This window comes from Apium graveolens, chromosome 5 (assembly GCF_009905375.1).
Source record: "Apium graveolens cultivar Ventura chromosome 5, ASM990537v1, whole genome shotgun sequence".
NCBI lineage: Eukaryota > Viridiplantae > Streptophyta > Magnoliopsida > Apiales > Apiaceae > Apium > Apium graveolens.
Genome location: NC_133651.1, coordinates 216,265,103 through 216,287,687, shown reverse-complemented (window position 1 = coordinate 216,287,687; position 22,585 = coordinate 216,265,103). Strand labels below are relative to the sequence as shown.

The window sequence follows — 22,585 nt, the reverse complement described above, 5'->3', positions numbered from 1 at the left end:
AGGATTCACAATTCAACAAAATTTAGAGTTGAAAAGAAAGAAGAAACAAGGATTTGAATATGAATGAGACAACCCCATTGGTACTTAAGATGGCCAGTCTTTCATACCATTTGGCATACATCACATGTTTAGGTGGCGTCCCACCCAACTCTTCGTCATTCCGACAAAGTGTCTCACCATAACACTGTTTGTCCCAATCAGAAAGCAAAACTTGAGGAAACAATTAAATTTGAAAGGAATGTAATATCCTCCTTTTCGATATCATAGCAAAGAGTTTATTTAAGAAAAGAAGTTCATACATTTTTAGGAATTGAATAGGAATATATGTTGTAATATTGAAGGCAAGAACGATACCATTGGTCACCATCCACATTTCATTTGTATTCATCTTTCGAGCTCGTTCGATCATATCCCAATTGCGTCATATAACAACTTTAGAAAGTCCGCTGAAATGTCTTCGCAAACCAAGCATTATAATGAATTCTTACTTGCTAAGTTTTGCGTCTTTAACATCGCACTTACACGTATAATACCTTAACAATTCGATCATAATGGTGTTCCTACCAGGTAACTTCGAGATTCCTCTTTTAATTTAGAATAACCACGTACCATTCGACATAACGATCCTTTTGTTAATAATATTCTGCTTTTAGAGAGGTCTGGAAATCTTTCCAATCTTCTGCGATCACGCTCCGACTTCTGTTAAATCAATGAATTCTTCGAACTCTGATAGTCCTTGTAATTGAATGTATAGTTACTCTGTACGCTGATTTTGTTGTAAATTTTATCAAACAATATTTGCACTTTACTGTTAGAAATAATCAACTTCTTCATAATCATAGGTTACTTCATTCTCGAAATTAGCAATACTAAGTCTGAAACAGCATCTTTCACGGTAATCCGGGCTTTCTAACAAACAAGAAACTCAAGTAGTAACTTGACAACCAATGTTTAAAAATCATTTTATTCGAAAAAGCTTTTAGAAATTTGTAAAGAAAAATCTTTTTCGAAAACTTGTTTAAAAAGTTTGGAAAATCACAAACCTAGTTGTCTTTACTGTATGTAACACCCCCAGATCCGGGGTCGGGAATCCGGGTTGTCACGGTCTTTCTTTCCACAATATCACTTTACTTAATTAATAATAAATACCCTCATGCTGTGACCCCACACTAACACACACCACAACTCGTTATAGTCTCAGAGATGAAATTGAAATAAGTACAAGTCTTTGAATCCACAATTTAAAATTATTACAACCCAAAATGATTACTTGATAATTTACAGTTAATTGCCATTATCCGCCACAAGTTATAATTATACATAATTGGATTCTCAAAAGTAGATGGTCTAAACTACAATGGATCTACCTCTGCAGCTATAGCAGCTACAATATCAGCGGGAAGACGCGGGACGCTTCCCACGCGCTTGCGCTGGGTCTGCTGGAGTCTGGCCATCTCTCCTAACTGTTGTTGTGTGATGAAGAAATAAAGCAAGAGTGAGCCTTACAGCTCGCAAGATAATATGTAGTGATAACAATAATACAAGTATCTAAATGGATACTTACTAAAATCTTTATCGTGTGTAAGATAATTACTTACTAGATATAAGTAAAAACAAGGAATGAAGTTACCAATACTTCCCCACACTTATATCATTTATAAAGCTACTTGAACTATCACCGTTCAAAGTATAATAAAATTCACGAGGTCATCCCATAGATGAGACCACAAATAAACTTGAAAATATTTGATCTTTGAAATATTTTGAAAAGAAATGAAGTTACGAGATACTTCATTCAATGGATACACCAATAAAAATGTTTGACCCTGTCAATGCTTCGGCAACCACCCATTAGTAGCCTTTCGATCGAAACGCTACGGGTAGTGTTGCAGAATTATCCAAATGGATGATGAACTCATTACGGGAGTTTACCGCGCCAGGAAGACCACTTACGATGATCAGTCGTAGTAGTACAACCCCACCATTTTCTACATGTAGAGGAGAACCTGTCGGATTTACTTGTCAACCGAACACTGAACTCCTAAGGAATGGACCGCCTTAGCGGAACTTCCAGGCCATTTGGGCCAATATAATAAGGCTGGGCCGGCGCTACTCGACCACTTACGCCACTCCTAGTTCAGATGAAATCCATGACTCTGAAACGTAAAGCTCGTTTCCCCCTTTCCCCAAGTAGAAACTTGTTGATACGGCTCCACCAAGAAGTCGTATCTAGTTGGAAAGGAAAACTCACCGATATTTCCCAGGCGATGCCTGTTAATGGATTAACTTGTTCCAAGAATTTTACTTCCCGAATATTGGGTAAGTAATCAAAAACTCTTTTACCAAGACAGCAACCTTGTTGCGAATATAAAACACACCACCGAGCCGGATCCCCCAGGTTTTGAGCGAGTATTTAAATCCCCTTTTTAAAAGGAAGATCTTAAATATAAAAAATAGTTTTGGGATCCGCTCTAACTTTTGAAAATCATTTTAAAGACTCGAAAACACTTTAAAGAGTGTTTGGAGTAAAACTGATTTAATGAAGTAAATCAGTCCCCAGAATATTTAGAAAATGTCTGAATATTATTATTTAAATAATATTCCCATAAAAATAATCTTTATAAAATAATTGAAGTAGAAGTATTAAAACTTATACTTGAAATGAATAGCAAATAATCAAAGATATACTTATACGAAAGTAATATCTTTATTTGAATAATCAAAAATAAGTTTGATTATCGACACCTTATTCTTTAATAAAATAAAGAATATATTTCAGCAATTAATCGGAGTCATAGATCCTCAAATGAATATTCAAATAATATTCAATAATAAAATACGCTGAGTCATAATACCTCGAATGAATATTATAAATAATATTCATTAAATAAAATAAAGGAGTCATACATCCTCAAATGAATATTCAAATAATATTCATAAATAATATAAAAGAGTCATAAGCCTTCGAATGAATATTCAAATAATATTCAATAATAAAATAAAGTTTAAAGTTATCGAATAAACCTTATTCGATTAATAGTTTGGAAAACTATAACCATATATATATATATATAAATATATATATATATATATATCCATATCCATATATACAAGATTACTCGGGATCCTCGACTCCCGGTTTTAGAAAATATTTTCACCTTTGGGTCCCTATACTAAGGGTATATGCAAGATACAACTATCCTCTAGCATAGGTATTATCAAATAAACCAACAGATATATATCTCAAGAATATAAAACAGGCATGCATATATACCATATCACATGCTACAATATATCTCAACATTTGCTAAATAACAATCATGCAATATCACAAGATAATGCATATACATACATTTACATCACAACAACAGTGTATCGGATAGAATACTTGCCTGAGCGACTTGGGGGTGAGAAAGGCTCGGGACGAGTCTGGCAACCTATAAACAACAAGTAAGTTGGAATTAAACCAAAATCACTTGTAAGTCTATGCTTTAACTAACTTAGACTCTAATGCTAGTTTTACGCTCACCGATTCGCTTAAGTCACTCGGGTACCCTCGGCTCCACCATTTTTAATAACTTGACCTTTACGAGTTTTAACGCGATTCCTTCGCGAATGACTTACCAACTGCCTAACACACTTACCATAAATGTTTCACACATTAATTAATCCTTTTTGGTCTTTAACCTACATTCCAAAGTAAGGCGAGGGAAAAAGTTTCGTTCGTGAAACACCGTTACTTGAAACGGTCGTTTCTCCTAAACCGTAAATCGGAATCGGACGAACTACATATCAAAACGAAGCTCGTAACATGAGCTATCTAAACATGGCAGTGGTCACAATTTAGCAGGGGGTTCTCGGGTCCTAATGCTATGCACAAAAACAGTCCAAAGAAAATCGGACATTACGACGGCTATGTTTACGCGATTTCCCATTTTTAAAACTACCCACAATCATCACAAACCATCCTCAAATCCATACACATCAAACACCCATCCTTACCACATCATAACAATCCCAAACAATTCAATATTACTCATTCATACATATGCTTAACCTAACTTTAATCATGCTTTAAGTTTCTTTAAATCAAAACCACTAAATTATCATTTCATTTCACCACCATTCCAAATCTCAACTCTAAACATAACAACAAGATACCATAACATCTTACTCATCAAAATCACTTTATAATATATATGAACCTAGGGTTTGAAAAAGGTATACCTTCCTTGAAGTGGTGGGTTGAGCTAGGAAGCCTTAAGAAGCTTGGAGAAGCCTTAGGAAAGCTTGGATCTTCAAGAAAACAAGAAAAAAAAACTCAAGTTAAAACTTGAAAACACTATTCATTGTCTTCTCCAATGATTAAATCAAGAAGCTAGAGAAAGAATTTGTGGCTTAAACTTATGATATAGCCATTACTAAGCATAAGGATGGTTAGGGAATTTTCTTACCAATTAAGGATGCTTTGATCTTGATTTTGGAAATTCTAAGCCTTGCAAAAAGAAGAAAGCCGAGAGCAAACAATGAAGAACAAGGCCTTGGTTGATTTTTTGATTTTGATGAAATGATTTGCTAGTTGGTTGACTTGGTTTTGTTTTTGATTTAGCAAATTACCACCTTGCCCTTGAATTTGTGTGGTCCTTAATCAACCACACCTCCCTTCTTCCATGTCATGCTTATGTCACCCTTGTGATGTCATCCTTCCTTCCTTGTCTCCTTTCTATTGGTTGGATGACATCACTCCCCTTAATCCCTTTGATTAGCTTCCTAATCGTTTGCCTAATGACCGCTGATCTGTTGTACGGTTCGCTTAACTTTCGTTCTCGTTTATCGTTTGAAGGATCATACCCGGGATCTTATTACTTAGGTTCCCTTGACCTTTCTCAATACATTATATTCCTTTTTATGATCCTCTATTATAATCCTTTAATTTAAATCCTTTTTATCCTGTTACCTTATACTCAATTCTCTCCGTATCTTGTGGATTTCCGGGAAAAACCAAAGTGTTCGGAATTGGGTTCTGACGATATTTACATACACTTATATACTTCATATAGTACTAATAAAATCCCAGAATATCCATAACAGAACCCCTACATAGTGTGGCGTGAAAAGTTTTCTCATTCAGCTAAAACACTATTCACAAGGGTTACAAAAAGTTGAAAAATTTTGGGGTTATTACACTATTTTTTTTGGTATACATCTCTGAGACTATAACTTGTGGTGTGTGTGTGTATGTTGTGGGGTCAAAGTACGCAGTTGTTGGTTATTATTAAGATTAAGTGTTATTAATGGAAATGGAAGTCGTGACAACCCGGATCCCCGACCCCGGATTTTGGGGTGTTACATAGTGTGTCAAGAGTTTGCTCTGATACCAATTGTTATTCCCAAACAATCTAACAATAGAACTACAGAAGGGGGGTTGAATGTAATTCTTGGTTTATTTTGAAAATTAAGAAAAAAAATTACCAAAGTATATCAATGTTTGAATATGCAAGTTTTGAAATGAAATATAAATGTATTCAAAACACAAAGATTTAAAAACTTTTCGGTGGATTGATCTTTCCACCAGAGATATATATATTGAGAACTCTGTGATGTAAGAATGTACACAGCTGCTTACAAGTAAATTTGCAAAGAAAGAATAGAGAATTTCCTAACAGATGTAGCTTTTTTTATTTCTCAGTTCAATCGATAATTTATTTACTTGCTACTCTTGGTTTATATATCACCGAGTAGGGCTGCCAAACGGATAATTCGGATACGGATCTGCCTATATCCGGATCCGGATCCGAATCCGAAAATCCGTATCTGTATCCGTATCCGAATCCGGAAATATTTAAAGAATAATATCTGAATCCGGATCCGACGGATACTATCCGGATACGGATAATATCCGGATCCGAATCTGAATTTTAATCAGATTTTTGTATTTTATATTAAAAATTAAAAAAAAATGAAAAAAAATATAAAAAATATAATTAAAAATAAAAATTCATTTTAAAAATTAAAAATAAGTGATAAAGTGATTTAATTATATTTTAAATTTTCAAAATTAATTTTATTTTTCTTTTCAATATAAACGTATTCTTTAAATTGTTGAACTCAAATGATTTTTTCTCTATATGTCTATAAAATTTGTATAAACATAATATTTAATATATATATATGTGTGTATGTATGTGTGTGTATACATAAACACATTATAAATTTAATATAATATATTTTTCAAATTATTTAAATATTTAAATATAAAATATATTTATTCGGATTCGGATATTATCGGATATGAATATGCCTATATCCGTATCCGTATCGGCAATCGTCGGATTCGAATACGGATAATATCCGCTTTGTGTCGGAACGGATAATATCCGCTTTATTTCGGATACGAATTCGGATTTTTTTTTCGAGCACGAATATCGGATTTTTCGGACGAATATCGGATTTTTCAAATTTTTTTGACAGCCCTATCACCAAGTTATATATGAAAAAGACAAACATATAAATAAAATGTATAAGTCTTCATCACATGTTTTCTTCATTTCTCTATTCAGTATCTTTATATTTCTTCAAGTAAGCGTGGAAATGAAAATACTTCTTTGTTCTCATAAACCTACAAATAGGCTGTCACATTCCTTTTGTATACAATCAACCCATGTGACTGTCAAGTCACTATCAACTGCTATTTCAATCTGATGTTCCTTGAGACTTCCGCATTATCCGTTGAGTCTGTTATGGATCATCCGTTGAAGGTGCCTTGTGTCATTCGTTGAGAGCTTTGCATATATCCGTTGATGGTATTTCCATAGCAGTTGACACCATTTTATTTATGCAATAACAAGGCATCTAATATTTACAATTAGCCAACCTATTTACATATCATTCTAGTAGTCAACATGACTTATGAATATCCTACAACCTCTAATCTTCTAAGAAATTTTAGTATACAGGAATGTCCCACAAAACTTATTTGAACATAAGCTACTCTTTCAACCCGATGACAGAGTAAGATATCGGTTGAAAGTTACAAACACACTTAATTAAATCTACAAAGGTGTTTTGGTATAATATCATCAAGCCTAAATATATTCCTAACAGTCTCCTCCATGTCACTTCGGGTTGAGAGGTGGAGGTTTCCGCGAGAGTATTCGCTCGGTCCATGTCTGTGTATTTGAAAATAAAGAGACTAGTTAGTCCATGTACTCGGATGAGCGACGAAGAAAAAATAAAAAGATAAAAAAAATGAGTACATGTCCTGGGACCGAATATGAACGACTCTCAAAGAAAAATAATGCCTGGAGTCGACTCCTGAAGGATGTTCTACAGACAAGATTCTCGAAGGAAGTTCTTGCCTAAGTGCACCTCGCATGCCATCTTTAAACTCTACAGGTGAAGAAAAAGAAAAAGCCACGGAGCACCAGGGGGTCGGCTCCCGAAGGACAATTCTACAGCAAGAACCTCGCGAAAAACGTTCTTGCTCCAGAAAAACTCGCATGCCATCTTTAGGCCCAGTTGGTTCCCAAAGAGAAGAAAAAACACCCAGAAAACTACTAACTACCAACCCAGAAAATACCCCATACACAGAAAACAGGCATGCATCACAAAAAAGAAACCAAAACGAGTTGTTCATCAATGTAGAATCGAAAACGTCTGCCCCCATATCACTCCTCCAATGTTCGTCCGTATTCTTCTCATAACGGACGAACATTAATTATAGGTTTGAGTATAAATGTCCCAAGAAATTTAAGAAATAACATAATTGAACACACACACTTAACTCTCTATGCATTCTTATATTCTCAAAAACCTATTCTACATCCAGATTACTTATTCTCACACCGGAGATGAATCGGGGGACAATCCCTCGCATTCTCTTCCTTTTCAGGTTATAGCCGAAGACTGTTCTTGCATCTAAAACAATCTGGGCATAACAGTAGTTATATTGTAGGGGAAATACATGCTCTTCGATGGACCTACGTTATAATAAGCCTCGTTATATTGATAATTTTATTTTAGCTACTAAGATTCTTACTTGATAAACATAAAAGACCGTCAAGTTAGCCGCACATATAAGAATAAAAACAAACGGCCAAACATCCCCGCTCGTTAAGCATGTCCCGGGGGAGTAAGATGTACACATACTTTACCAATATTGTAGTTGTCGCATCGTGTGGGAATACTGAGGAAAGAAGATTTAGGTAAGGAAGTACCATTCTCTTCAGGGATTTGTACCTTAGGGAAGATTGAATCGTCATAATGGTTCTTACTTCAGATGATCATCTCAGATGATCATCATTTTTGTTGGAGCTTTCGTCTGTGGCTGAGAAATTGACGTGTGAAGAAACACAGTTGCCGAGGCCAAAGCCAGTGCCTGCAGTTTGGGAATTATAGACGCCATATTCCCATGAGTAAAATGCAATGTGTGTACCTATACACGGACGATTCTGCATGGTGTGTACCTGGATTTATAACAATGCAACTTGTGTACCTAGTATTTCCAAAACTCTGCAATATGTGTAGAACCGCTAGTTGGGTGTTAATAGAGCTAACGGAAGGGCATTCTTGTCTTTTCCTTGCATCAGGAACCACTATCACACCTTGAAATCAAGTACCTGTAAAATGGGGGATTAAATAATGGTTAACTGAAGCTGCAGATAACTCCTACCAATGAATGAACAATCTAAAAATATATGATGGTTGCCAATGTTCCTCCTTCTAAATTTACCTCCCCCTTTGAGCCCATAAATTTGCTTTTCAAATTTCTTTCCAGTAATTTTGCCCCCTCTATACTGAAATATTATTGTTTAAGATATTTGAAAGAGATCTTGAATCTGGTTTCCGTTTAATTACTGACACTGCAGCATATGCAGCATCATAAGCATTCAGGCACCCTATTAGTAAGGCGGTTTGGACTAATTTATCATATTTGAGCATAATTTTTTTACGCTTCATGTTTTTCTTGGCTGGGTAGGTTAATAGAAATCTAGTCTTAAATTGCTTGGAGAACTCCTTGTATTGCGGTTGAATATGAAAGGGAGAGAACCCCTTTACATCTAGGATACCTTGCATGGAAAATATTGTAGGGTGAAAATTAAATTTGTAATGCTATTAGTTTTGATCCAAACAAAATCTTTATTCATCATCTTCATCCTCCTCGCCTCCTTGAATATATTAACATCCAAGAACTATATCCACACTGTGAAGAGCTTCAATAAGCTAGGGGGAAATGCCATTATGTACACTTGATATTCACATTATTTTTGAGTGTCACTCTCAGGAATCAAGATTTCCTCGAGAGAAGTTGTAGCTTAATGCAGCAAGGTCTGAACCATGGGTTTATTCATTAACTACATCTGTTTTGACAAGATTCACAACTGCTTTTCATCAAATATGAAACTGATATACTAATTATTAATGGAGAAAATACCATGTATAGTTTAGAAAACTCCCAGGTATCACTTCCTTTTTCTATTGAAAATGACATTTGTTAGAAAACAAAAGATAAGAAACCTCTTCTCAGTTCATTTAACAGTCAACTAACGTAAATACATACATTGCAGAGTTTTGAAAATCTTAGGTACACAAGTTGATTGTTGAAATTTTGGGTACACACCTTGCAAAATCGTCAAACTATAAATCTGACACATTATCACACGTAAATTTCAAAAAAAAAATGGTATATACTGCATCATTATCTATATCAAAAGAAATTAAAACTCAACACAGAAAAATGGCATTTGAGCCGCTAATTCTTATTAATTAGAGGTAGGTGTATTTTGCGCAATAGGCTATGTAATAAGTTAAGGTAAAATATGGTAGAGATAGAGACAATTTTTTTTTTTGCTAAAATAGAGACAATTACCTATATATGATGCTGTCGGAATGTTTGGATCTACAAACTGTGGTAGCTAAACCAAGATGAACAATCTTCAGTTGTCCAAGATTGCCATTGATAAAATTGTTTTTGGGCTAAATGTCTGGGTAGATCGTAGCCATGAAGGTAAACAAGACCTCTGAGTAGGAGTGCACTCTTGTACTTCATCATGTACCTACAAATTCGACTCCAAATTTCCCTTAAAAGGAACACATAAGAATTGGTAGCTTGATCCATAACTGGACTACTTAATTTAAACTTAATTTAAAAAGATAAGATTTTCAGCCTAAAAGTTCTATAAGGCCTGTATTATTGAGAACCAAGAACAGAATTTCGTCCTCAAGATTTTGTCCATTAAGCTAAAGCAGAGCCCATCTGATCATCACAATCTGCAGTTAAACCAATTGTACGCGTAAAGTTACAAATGATTTTATGCATGGGAAACGTTTCGGATAGAGACTATCAGAGCAGAGTACTTACGACTGAACCTTACTAGAATTTGAGGTGTGTTGCTCCCTAATTATGTGCATTTTTTTATTTCCATCACACTGTTACTCCAGAAAGCTAGCCAACATGCCGTTAGCTTGAAGCATTAATCTGCTTTGGTAAACAGTTTACTGCTACCATGAGGGCGTCAATGTACCACAATCCGGAGAAGTCTTGTGGGACCAATGTACCACAGAGATTGCGCATATGGGAAAGCGGGATAGGTAATAAGTAATAGGCCACACCACAGATTGTTTATACCTTCTCTGTAATGTATTGTGCATTGCTCGGATGTGTAACACTGTCATGCAAACTAGCAATGTACATGTAGCAGCAGTCTTGAGTGATGCACGCTAGGTAATACATATGAGCAATGTGCAGTAGATGAGTTTCAAAAATAATTTAAAATCGGGCATTACTTGCATAGTTGCAGAGGCGACAGCCACTGCTGTGTCGCGCATTGCTGGGTATTTTGGGCTTTTTTAAAAGAAAACGGTATTTTTGAGCCAACTTTCCAATAACAAGGGGAAACAAACAAGAACAACTTATAACATGGGCTTCATCGTTTGCCAAACAATTTACAACGCATAGACACACAAGCTTGCAGTCACGTATTCTATTAATCAAGTAACATCACAAAAAACAGGTGGTTCTATTAGTGATTTTCCGGCTCAAATCCAGGCAATGTCATTACCTTTTATTCTTTTCATTAGCAAAACATTACAAAAGAAGGTTAGATAGCAAAGAAATCAAAACCGTAACTGAATCAACATTTGATCTCCTTGGCTACTTTCTCTGCTATGACCCAGAATTCAGCGGGAATTAAAACAAGGCTTCATCAATCATCATATCCGAAAATGGAAATCACCATTCAAGTTTTAGTCCAAGGATTTGTAATCTGTAAGCAACAGCAAGTTAGCCTACTTGCGTACTTTTACTATGGACTAATTCAGGATTGTTATCTTTAAAACATTTCAAACACTAGAAATTTAAAAAATGAAATGAAATGAAGAAAAAAGAATGGAGTATAATAATCTCAACGTGATATCATTAATCAAGATACTATGATCTTTTTCTTCACTACTATGTCATCTGGAGCAGCCACAATAAAATTTCATTTAGGCTTTAAATTTCTACAGTCAAGTGCCTAATTAAATATATAATGCTAAATCCTTAAACTTGTGTCACTACAGTGAGGATACTAGGTTGCTGATGGCCGGAACTGTTACTGTCCGATGGCTGGGCCACAGAACTTTCATCAGCAACACGCGACGTTGAACGTTCAAGCAACGAATGACGACAATTTGGGCATGACGAATGTGACTCCAGCCAAGTGTCTATGCACTTGACATGAAAACCATGATTGCATTTTGGCAGAACACGAACTTTCTCTCCTTTTACAAATTCCGCTAGACAAATAGGACATTCGGTGGCTGATAACTTCACTTCTGATCCATAAATAGCTATCGGAATCTTTCTAAGAGTTCGCTTTTTTACTCCTGTAGTAGCTAACCGAGCCGCAGCTTGTTGTCGTGTCTCAGTGCCAAACCTATGAGTACAACGTAGTACGAAACGAATAATTGAGTTTAGTCCTAGTGCACATAATAGTGCACATAGTAAAGCAGCTAATATTATCACCATGTTGGTGTCGAATTTCGTCTGATCGAGGTTATGCTTTTGTACAACATAATTGTCACTGGCTGGTGGCATGCTTTGCTCAGCACCAACAAGAAGGCGGCGTAAATGAACCATTTTTTTAGATACTTGAAAGAATTTTCACAAACAGAAGAGAAAGCGTTTGATGTTTTTGGTTCCCCTTGTGTTTTGGGATGAAGCTAATATTGTGTTGCGAAGATTCCAACTAGAAAATGACTACCAAGAGCATCTTTGTTATGGGCTTTGGATAAGAAGAAGAAACGGTAACTTGTTCAAAGGATGAGGGAATTTTTCCGGGACTGCAATATTCGAGCTTTTAAGTCAAGAAATGGTTTTCTTTGTGACACTACCAAACTTATCGATCCAAAACCTAACAAAAGTATATAAAAACAAGAAAACTGTGTGCTGCAAATTTGTTGAGAGACAGATAAAGACGTATATAGAGGTAAATTGAGTTGTATTATGGTTCTGCAGTTGTGCCCCTGCTACAAGATATTTATATAGATCCTATAATGCCATCAGATTCTTAAAGATCAATAAAAGGTGCAAGTAAGATTTATAAACTATGACAGCTCTGGCTTAACAACCATGATAAAACCCTTGATTATATTAACATAACAAAATCCAAGTACCTAATCCAAAATCAATGCTTTTCTAATACACACTTATCAAAAGTTATCTCCAGCTGTATATGGGTAAAAAATTAAGTTACACGTCATTTTCCCTTTTTATGTATATAGAAGGTTTTGCTTGAGTGATGGTGAAATTTGTAGCTATAATTAATTTAGTTGGTGAGGATTAGCTTCTGATATTTAAAGAGCAATGCAATTATGCAAATTTAGAAAAAAACCACTAAATTGATAGGTGCTGGTGCACAAAATCTTTAGAGTTGATAACTTTTGGGGCCAAGTGGCAAGTACCAAACTTTATTTATACCTATAAAGGCAATTGCTATCAACCTTTTTGCTGGTATGGAATGAGGATTTTTAGCTCATGTCAATTCTCCAAGAATCAAAACAACATCAACCATATCTACCCCCCCTCATCAAATCCATTGTATTTCAATCAATCTATGAGATCTATCCATTGCTTTTCTACATGCATATGCATTGTACTTAGCTTGTACAACTGATTTCTTATGTAACAAGTTTTGAACCTGTTTGGATTTGTTTATCACAGTTTAATACTAAGTTTTTGTCTGTGGAAATAGTTTGAAACCAACAGGACCATAATTGTGATTTGTAGCAGAATAAAGATCAGACACAAGTAGCTGAGCTTATTCTTTGAGTGTGAGTTTTAGTTTAGCCTTGAACTGTTGTCCACTCCTCTTTTGTTTCCACAAATTGATGATTCCATTCATTTCTCCGGTAAAATAAATTAGTTGAAACAACAATAAATTTATAAATGTTTCTAGTTGAAAAGTTTTATCTTCTTTAAGAAAGAAGAAATAGAGGACTCCAAGTTGTACATAAAAATGACTTGTGTAACAACTTAGGCTGGAGATATCATTTACTCTATCTATATTCAGTTTGATTAGTCTGTTTTTCCTTATTAAATATTGAGTTATTTGCAAAATGCATTCCCGTGATTTGGCCAAAATGCATCTTTTTACCTATACTTTAGATAACTGCACTTTGCATCCCCTTACTATTTCGGCGCGACAAATTGCACCATTTTCGTTAAATTTGTTAAAATTTTCAGGGGCATTTTAGGAAATTAAAATATTTAATTATAATTAGATCATTATTTAAGTTTTTTGACCCTCTAAATAATACTTTTCGAAAAAATTTAAAGAACGAAAATTATAGAGAACGAAAAAATCTTTTCAAAACAATAACATTCAAAATTATCAAAAAATTTACGAAGCCAAAATTAAATAAAATATATACTTATTGAATTTATTAAAAACAATTATAAAAAAAATTCAATTTTGAACCTTTTTATTTCGAGAAGATCTTTTTATTCTCTATAACTTCTATTCTTTAAATTTTTTCGAAAAGTATCATTTAAACTCAACCCAAAATTCGGTGGGGCCAGCCAAGGTCCTTTAAACTCAGCCCAAAATTCGTATACTTATTTACATCGTGCTCATGGCATGCGGCAGGTAGGTACTCCCTCGGTCCAATACGCGACTTGACAATGAGATTAACGAAAAGTGTATTTACCTGAGAAAAGTTATAAAAGTGAGCGGAGTAACGAGATCAATAAATATTTAATGTATAAAGTGATTGTGACAGAAAAAAATAGTGAACGTGAGTGGATAAAAGTTAATTTTTATATTATAAATTTTACTATTTTGAAATGTATACAATTGAGATGAACGTATTGAAAAGAAAAGTGTATACACTTAAACGGGACAGATGGAATAGTATCAAGAGAATCACCGAGAGTCTTCTCGTTCCCTCGTACGTATGATATAAATTACGTAGTGACTCTTAGCAAATTAGTGCATAACATTTTATGTCAAACTCCAAAAATACTTTTTTATCTGGACTCATATGCTATATAATATTCATTTTTTGAAATTTTACAATAATATCAATTTGAATGGAAATATATGTAGTGAAGTATATATCTTAATAAAAAATAGGTTAAAAGTCATAGCTCCTAAAATAAAGCAGAGAGAATAGCCTCCTAAGAATTTAAGAGCTACTAGAAGTCTTGTTGGAATTCTATTTTTATCCCAATCTTTATATTTATATTTAAGATCACGTTTAGCGAGACTTTTGTTATTCCCTGACAATACAAAAAGTTACAGGAGGGGGGTTGAATGTAATTCTGACTAATTTTTCAAATTTAAAGAAAATTTTATCTTGATAAATATAACAGTGTTTGATTAGCAATGGTGCGGAATAAAAGAATGATAGAAATCAAAACACTAAGTAATAAAAGCGCAAGCTTTTAAAACTTTCTGGTGGATTTGAATAGCTCACAGCTGCTTACAAGTTTGAACAATTAAATTACAGAGAAATGCTTACAGAATATAGCTTGATATGTTTCTCTGAGAATGTGCTTACTTAGTTAATTGTTCTACTTGCTACACTTAGTTTATATATTACCAATTTACATCAATAAGACAAGATAAAAAATAAAACATATCTAGTCTAAGTTCATGCTGCTTCACTACTCTATTCCAGCATCTTTGAATATCTTCACAATTGCATGGAAATGGTAATGTTTTTTTGTTCTCAAATTCCTGTTTAACAGGCTGCCACATTCCTTTTGCAAATACCCAACGCATGTGACTGTGTTGTCAGTTGTCACTGTCAACAGCTATTTGAATTTGATCATCCGTCGGGACTATGCTGTCATCCGTCGGGAGCTTTGTTTATCATCCGCCGGGAGTCTTTGTGAACCATCCGTTGGGAGCCTTTTATGTCACTTGACTCCATTTCATTTATACAGAATTACAAGACATCTTATATTTACAGTTATTCACCCTATTCTGTATATCCACTAGTAGTCAACATGCCTCATATACTCCTATAGAATCTTCACAATGTTGCTTGCAGAAGTGTGCTACAATTCTTATTTGTTACATAAGCTACTCACTTGATGGATGTCAGTTTGTCATCCGTCGGGACTATAAAGTTCATCCGTCGGGACTATATTTGATCATCCGTCGAGTGCTACAAATTCACTAAGTTGAATCTACTAATGTGTTTTGTTAATTTATCATAAAGTTCACAACATATTCCTAACAATCCTCCCCAATTTATGTCTACTAGAATTGTAGCCATAAATTAAAAGAAACTTGATGATAACAAAACACCCTAAAAATACAGATTAAAAAAAATAGTAGATAAAAAACTGATAAATGCTACAAAATTTATTGAAAATTGAACAAAGCAAAGTGTACAAAGAGTTCTCACAAGAATTATCAAGGTGTTCCTCTAGTCTGAGCAGATATGTCTATTTCCTTAATTGTCTGAGTTTCTTCACAAGCTTCCTGTTGTTTTCTTATTTGATTCTGGAGGTGTCTGTGGAATTCAAGTTCATCAGCTTCAAATAGTATCAGTATTTCTTGCATTTCCAATAGAGTCTCATTGCTAGAGATACTCAATTGGTCATCCAGTCTGAAGAATCTTCTAACTCCTGTATCATCCATGAATTACATCAGCCAATAAGGCCTCAAATGCACTCTTTTTCCAGTGAAAGGAATTAGAAGAGTTTTGAAAGTGCATCTTTGACTTTATTACTCCTTATCTCTTCAATCTTCTTCAGAACCAATCTCCTTACAGCCACATTGAACCCAAAATTCTTTTTGAAAGATGAGTAGATCTTTATTAGTACATATTGGCTTTCTTCTAGAATCCTGTGAAGAGGCCATTTGATTTCTTTCCCTGCCTTGTACTTAAACACCAATCTTTCAGGAAGATATATGTGAGCATCAATTCCTCTTACTTCTACCAGTTTATCCAAGTAGAGGTTTAAATATGAAAACTCCTTGATGTCACAGATGTATAATAGATATCCCTTGTTGACTGCAGATTTAGTTTTGGTTAGGGTCTTGATTCTGAGAGGTGCAGGCTTACTTTTCTTGGTAGCTCTTATCTTTGTCTTCTTTGACTTTTTTGAAGATAGGTAAGTTGAACTCAGGAATTTGTAGACTTTCCCAGTCTAATGGCTCATCCTTTGGAATTATAGGCTCACCATGAAAATTCTTAGTTGGATCCACTTTGAATTCTTCATGTACCACTGAGGGTTTGGATGTCTGAGTTGAAGTTGTAGACTTTTTAGGAATGTAGTCTTCCATTTCCTCATCATTAAAGTCCAATTTTCTCTTTGAATGAAGCTTGTATCTGAATCTTCTTTTCTATTGTAGTTCATGTTGCATTTTATGATATTGAGGTTCAGCAATCACAGATGGTTGTGCAGAAATCTCAGTTATAGTCTTCACAACTTGAAGTTTGGCCAAGATAGCAGTTTGCTCCTTCTTTTGTTTGAGCTTCTTAGCATCTAAGGCAACTTGCTTCTTTTCTTGCCTGGTTATTTCCTTCTCTTCCTTTTTAGCTTCTACAAACTGAGGGTGTCCTGCCACCACATAGATTTCCTTACCATTTCTGTAAATCTTGGCAATCCTTATTTTAAGTGTTGAATCAGCTGGATCTTTGAAAAATACAATTGACCTAGCCAACAGCTTCTTCTCATCTGGCCTAGGTGTCTCATACACAATATCCATAGAATTTTTGTCTGAGAATTTTGAGTAGTTTCTTTTAGTCTTCAGGACCAGATTTGCCTTTGGAGATTTTATGCAAGAAGTTTGGCCTTTTTCCAGATAACTCAAACTCATCTCATCTACAGAAATCTGCTTGACTTGAGAGTGATGATTAAAGATTTTGTCTGGTTTCTGAATTGGTCCAAATTTTTGTTGAATTTCTTCATCTATTTTCCTCCATTTATCATCTAATTCCTTCTCCCAAGTTGTAACATCAAGCATCTTGGGATTTGTCTTTGACTCAAGTTTATCAGTTGCTATTTGGATCAGATCAATGATGTCCAATACTGGTGGCTTTGGAAGAGTAATTTCCGAAACAATTACTTGGTTGATTTGAACATTTACCACATGTTCCCCCTCACTAGTTAGCTCTGCTTGACTGACTTGAATTGTTAATTCTTTCTCCCCCTTTTTGTTATCATCAAGTAGAGTGGAGGTGGAGGTTTGTGCAGCCATCAACTTTTGCAGCAACTGAGTTTGTTGTGCTTGATGAAGATGAATAGCTGTTAGAGAGGCTTCCATTGCAGTCAGCCTTGTATCCAGGGAGGCCACTTTAGTGGAAAGATCAGAATTCTTCCTTAGCTGTCTTTTAATGTCGAGCATTGTTGCATCTGGAAGTTTAGCATCCAATCTTTCAGAGACATCCTTATTTACTTGATCAATCTCAGTTTTGATAGAAGTGACATCCTGATTATGTTGAAGGCCTTAGATTTGATGTAATTGCAGAGAGTTGAGATGTGTCTGTAAGAGCTTCCTGGTGCTAGCATTTGTAGTAGATTGAAGAGCATTATGTGTCTCTTGAATTTGATGGATGGGAGTGGTCTTGAAATATTGAATATCACAGTCCTCAGAAATTCCTAGGAAGGCAGTCCAGATCTAGAGCTGGGGCCTTCTTCTCCCCCTATGTCCATGTGCTCTCCACTATCATCACCATCATCTCCAAAGAAATCTGCAGATTTACCAGTACCATAGTCAACACAATCACCAGCTCCAGGTGGCATGGCTGTGATGACATCCTTAGCTCTTTGCATTGATTGAGTGGTATGCACCAAGTTCAGCATCTTCTCTGCATTTTCATTGCCCTGTCCAGCCAAAAGTTGATATGCTGGAACAGGATGAGTAAATGCCTCAGCATCCAAAGAGATAGAATCTATGTCAGCTTAATCATGCTGAGATAGTCTCTTTGTTTGTATCATTGGCATTCATTGACTCACTAACAATGATGTCCACCATTATTTCTCCTATACCTGCATTTCTATCATGATCTCTCTGTTCTTGCATCTAGGGCTCCCCTTGCCTTCCCACCCTCACACCCTCACCTTCACCATCTAAGGTGGGACTCCTCTCACTCACTTTTGCCAGACCTGAAGAAATGGTCTGCATTGTTTCACTCCTTTCCTCTCCTTTTTTCCTGGGAGCAACCCAGCCTCTCACTCAATTCACTCCCTGCCCTCAGTCCTAAGAGTGATTGTACTACTACTAGGTCATCTGCGCTTGTGACAATTGTTGGGATTTGAAGTTGTGCAGAGAGAACCGATGGATGAGGAACATCCATCGGGATAGTAGTTTGGCTAGCCGACGGATGACTGCTGTTAGGCACATCCGTCGGGATACAATCACTACTTAACGGATTAATAATATCCACCGGGATAGAAGAAATGAATGAGTTTGGAGTGGAGACTATTGTAGACTCTGTGCAGATTGATGAAAATTTGGGCACAGATGTCTCAATACAATCAGAAAGAATTGGCAAGTGAGCCAACAAATCATCTATAAGATGATGCTCACTTGCTTAGATTTTTTTTCTTCTCCAAGAGAGTTAAAGATGGAGAATTTGGAAGTGATGTATGAATCATGTCTACATCCAGTGAGTGTGTGGGTGAATTTGATGTTTCAGGTGCTTCAATGATTAATGATTTTGGCTGTGACTCCACATTTATTGGAGCCACATCAAGCTGACTTTGAGATGGTGCAGTGCCTGAGTCTTTAACTCCAGTTTGCACTGTGTATGTTCCCTGTGCATCCCCAAGGGTTTTAGATCTTTTCTTTCTGGCATAAGTTTGTGGTAAACTTGTGTCCCTAACCCTCTTGGCATGTGCTCTTGGTTGGGAGTTTGTTTCAATAGTAACATCCTTTTGGGAGGATGAAACTAGAATTGAGCTAATTTCCTGATTAACAACTATAGTTTGTTGGGAAACTGTGGTGTGGCTAGGCTTGGGTATACTAATCTCACCAGCCTTATCCTTAGGGTTTCTTTGATTTTCACCCTGTCCCTCACCTATCTCACTCTCCTTCACACTCCCCTCTTTGTGTTTGGTAATTTTTACAACTGGTTTCTTTTGAAATAAAACCGAGGGGGCTTTTTTAGATTTGGATTTAGAAATTGTTGTTTTGGTAGCTTGGGTAGGCATCTGTTGGGTCATTGACACAGATGCCATAGCTACACTTGAAGGCAAAGAAATTTGTGAGGTTGGAAGAGTGGAGACAATGGTGCTTACCTCACTTACCTGAGGGCCCTCCATGATTGGAAAGTAGAAGATGGGCACCTCTTTATGGTGATTTGATCTATTTAGATCTATAATAATTCTCCTTTCTTGAACCAACAATTAAGTTTGTTGGTTGGGTTCTCAACAGCAATGTTCTCAATGAGATGGTTAGCAAGCATCATAAAGAATCTAGCATAGTAGACACTCTTACCTCTCTTATTAAGTTCTCCTAACTTATAACCTAACTCAAACATGATCAAATCACTAAAGTTGAAGTACTTATCACTAACTAGCATATAAAGCATTTTAAGCATGGAAATCTTAACAGAATTAAAATTACTCACTTTACCAGAAAATATCTTAGTTACCACATCACACAGATATCTTAGTTACCACATCACACGGATATCTTAAGGGATCATGCTAAATATAAATGCAAATGCAACTATATGAAATCACATAAAAACAAACAAATATGTCCTAAATGAACAATCATGTAAAAATATGAATGAACTACAACTAAACATGTAATATTAATCTATATGAATCTATATGGACACACATACTACTAATCCTACATTATCACCCCAAACTTAAAATTTTCAATGTCCTTATTGAAGGTAATATAAGGATTTCCGGCATACCTAATTAGAGGGAGAGTCACCCTCGTCGGGTGGAGTATCAGGTGGCCAATCAACCTCGCCACCAGTGTCTCGAACAACGGTACCGAAAGTGTGTGTCAAATCTTCAGCAAAATATCGATGGATGACATGCATGGCCTCCATACGCCTAGTCAATCTTCTATACTGTGCATCACCAACACCAGTCCTATCAACTACCTGCTGTACATGAGAAGAACCCTCTGTAGGCACTGTAGGATTCGTTCGGCTACCCTCTACATCATCAAAAATATATCCCAAGCCTTTATCATGGGGTGCACCTAAGAATGCATAACTCAAGTGATCTGGCATTCGGTTGAGCTCAAGTGTGGGAGCTTCTTGAATAAATGGTTCAAAACGCTCCTGAGAAATTTTCAGCTTTGCTAACACAAGAGAATCGAATGGCATATCCAACTTCCTCATCCACGGAGGTTCATTCAAATCCTACAATTGCTCTGCTCCTTTTTAATCTTCAATAACTGATTCCCCTATTAAGGATCTCTCTAAGGCATCTGACTTTGGCAATTGCTCAGACTCTAAATTAACTACAGACTCGACCCATTCTACTTTAAAGCACTCTTCTTTAGCTGTGGGTAACTTTATTTCCTTGAACACATTAAAAGTGACCTTTTGATCGTAAACCTTCATCGAAAGCTCTCCTTTTTGCACATCGATCATAGTTCGGCCTGTAGCCAAAAATGGTCTTCCCAAGATAATGGGAATCTTCTTATCTTCCTCGAAATCAAGAATTACAAAGTCAGTAGGGAAGATGAGTTTATCCACCTTGACCAAGACATCCTCCACTATACCTCATGGATAAGCGATGGAATGGTCAGCTAGTTGCAATGACATGTATGTTGGTTTCGGATCAGGAAGACCAAGATTCTTGAAGATAGATAAGGGCATCAGATTGATGCTAGCTCCTAAATCACATAAACACTTGTCGAACGACAACTTTCCGATGGTGCAAGGAATAGTGAAGCTTCCAGGATCTTTAAGCTTCGGAGGCAACTTCTGTTACAGCATAGCACTGCATTCCTCCATGAGAGCAACGGTCTCTAAGTCATCGAGCTTCACTTTCCAAGACAGAATACCTTTCATAAACCTCGCATAGCTAGGCATCTGTTCAAGAGCTTCGGCGAAAGGTATGTTGATATGAAGTTTCTTGAACAACTCCAAAAACTTCTCAAACTGCTTATCCAGTTTTTTCTTCTGCAGCCTCTTAGGAAAAGGAGGTGGAGGATAGATCTGTTTCTCCCCTGTATTACCCTCAGGAGGAGAGTGTTCCACAGTAGTCTTCCTTGGTTCCACCTCTGCTTCCTTCTGCACTTCTTCTTCAGCCACAACTGCATTTTCTGAATCTTGAGATTTTTTAGGCTCTTCGTCTTGCTGAATTTGGGGGTTTGCGACATTTCCAGACCTTAAGGTGATGGCGTTCACCTGTTCTTCAACTTCCCTCTTGTCTGGATTTGTTTCTGTGTTACTAGGAAGCGTTCCTGGTGGTCGATTCAATATGGCATTAGCAATTTGCCCTATTTGGTTCTCCAGAATCTTGATAGAAACAGCCTGGCTTTGGCATATCAGAGCCTGGTTTTTGCACATAAGTCGCAACTCCTCCAATTCAGATTTTTCATTCGAAGATAGACATGCACCAAAAGTTTGTTATTTTGGTATAATTTGTTGCTAAAAATCAGGAGGGTTGAATAGCTTATTTCCATACTGCTAGACCGGCTGTTGTATCGCATTCCGATTGTTGCTCCAGCTGAAGTTAGGATGATTCCAGTTGTCAGGATGATAAGTGTCTGGAACTGGTTGCTGGGATCTCTTAAAGTTGCTCACAAACTGAGCTGAGTCACTAGATATAGCGCATTGCTCCGTCACATGCGGACCTGCACACAGCTCACAAACACTAATTATCTGCTTAACACCATAGTTAGCCAGAGAATCGATCTTCATAGACAACGACTTTAGTTGAGCAGTGATAGCCGTAGCTGTATCCACTTCAAGAACTCCTACTACCTTGCCCTGTGGACATCTCTGGGTTGGATACTGATATTCATTAGCAGCCATCAGTTCAATTAGATCATAAGCTTCCTCATAGCTCTTTGCCCGTAATGTTCCGCCTGATGCTGCATCGAGCATAGGTCTGGACTGTGCTCCCAACCCATTGTAAAAACAATTGATGATCATCCAATCAGGC

General features: G+C 36.1%; 1 protein-coding gene across 1 annotated transcript; it reads right to left on the bottom strand.

Moving 5' to 3' along the window:
• Nucleotides 1-11,539: 11,539 nt before the first annotated feature.
• Nucleotides 11,540-12,118, bottom strand: LOC141660697 (RING-H2 finger protein ATL73-like). Its single transcript, XM_074467685.1, has one exon. The coding sequence runs from the start codon at nucleotides 12,116-12,118 to the stop codon at nucleotides 11,540-11,542; it is 579 nt and encodes a 192-aa protein (XP_074323786.1).
• Nucleotides 12,119-22,585: the final 10,467 nt, after the last annotated feature.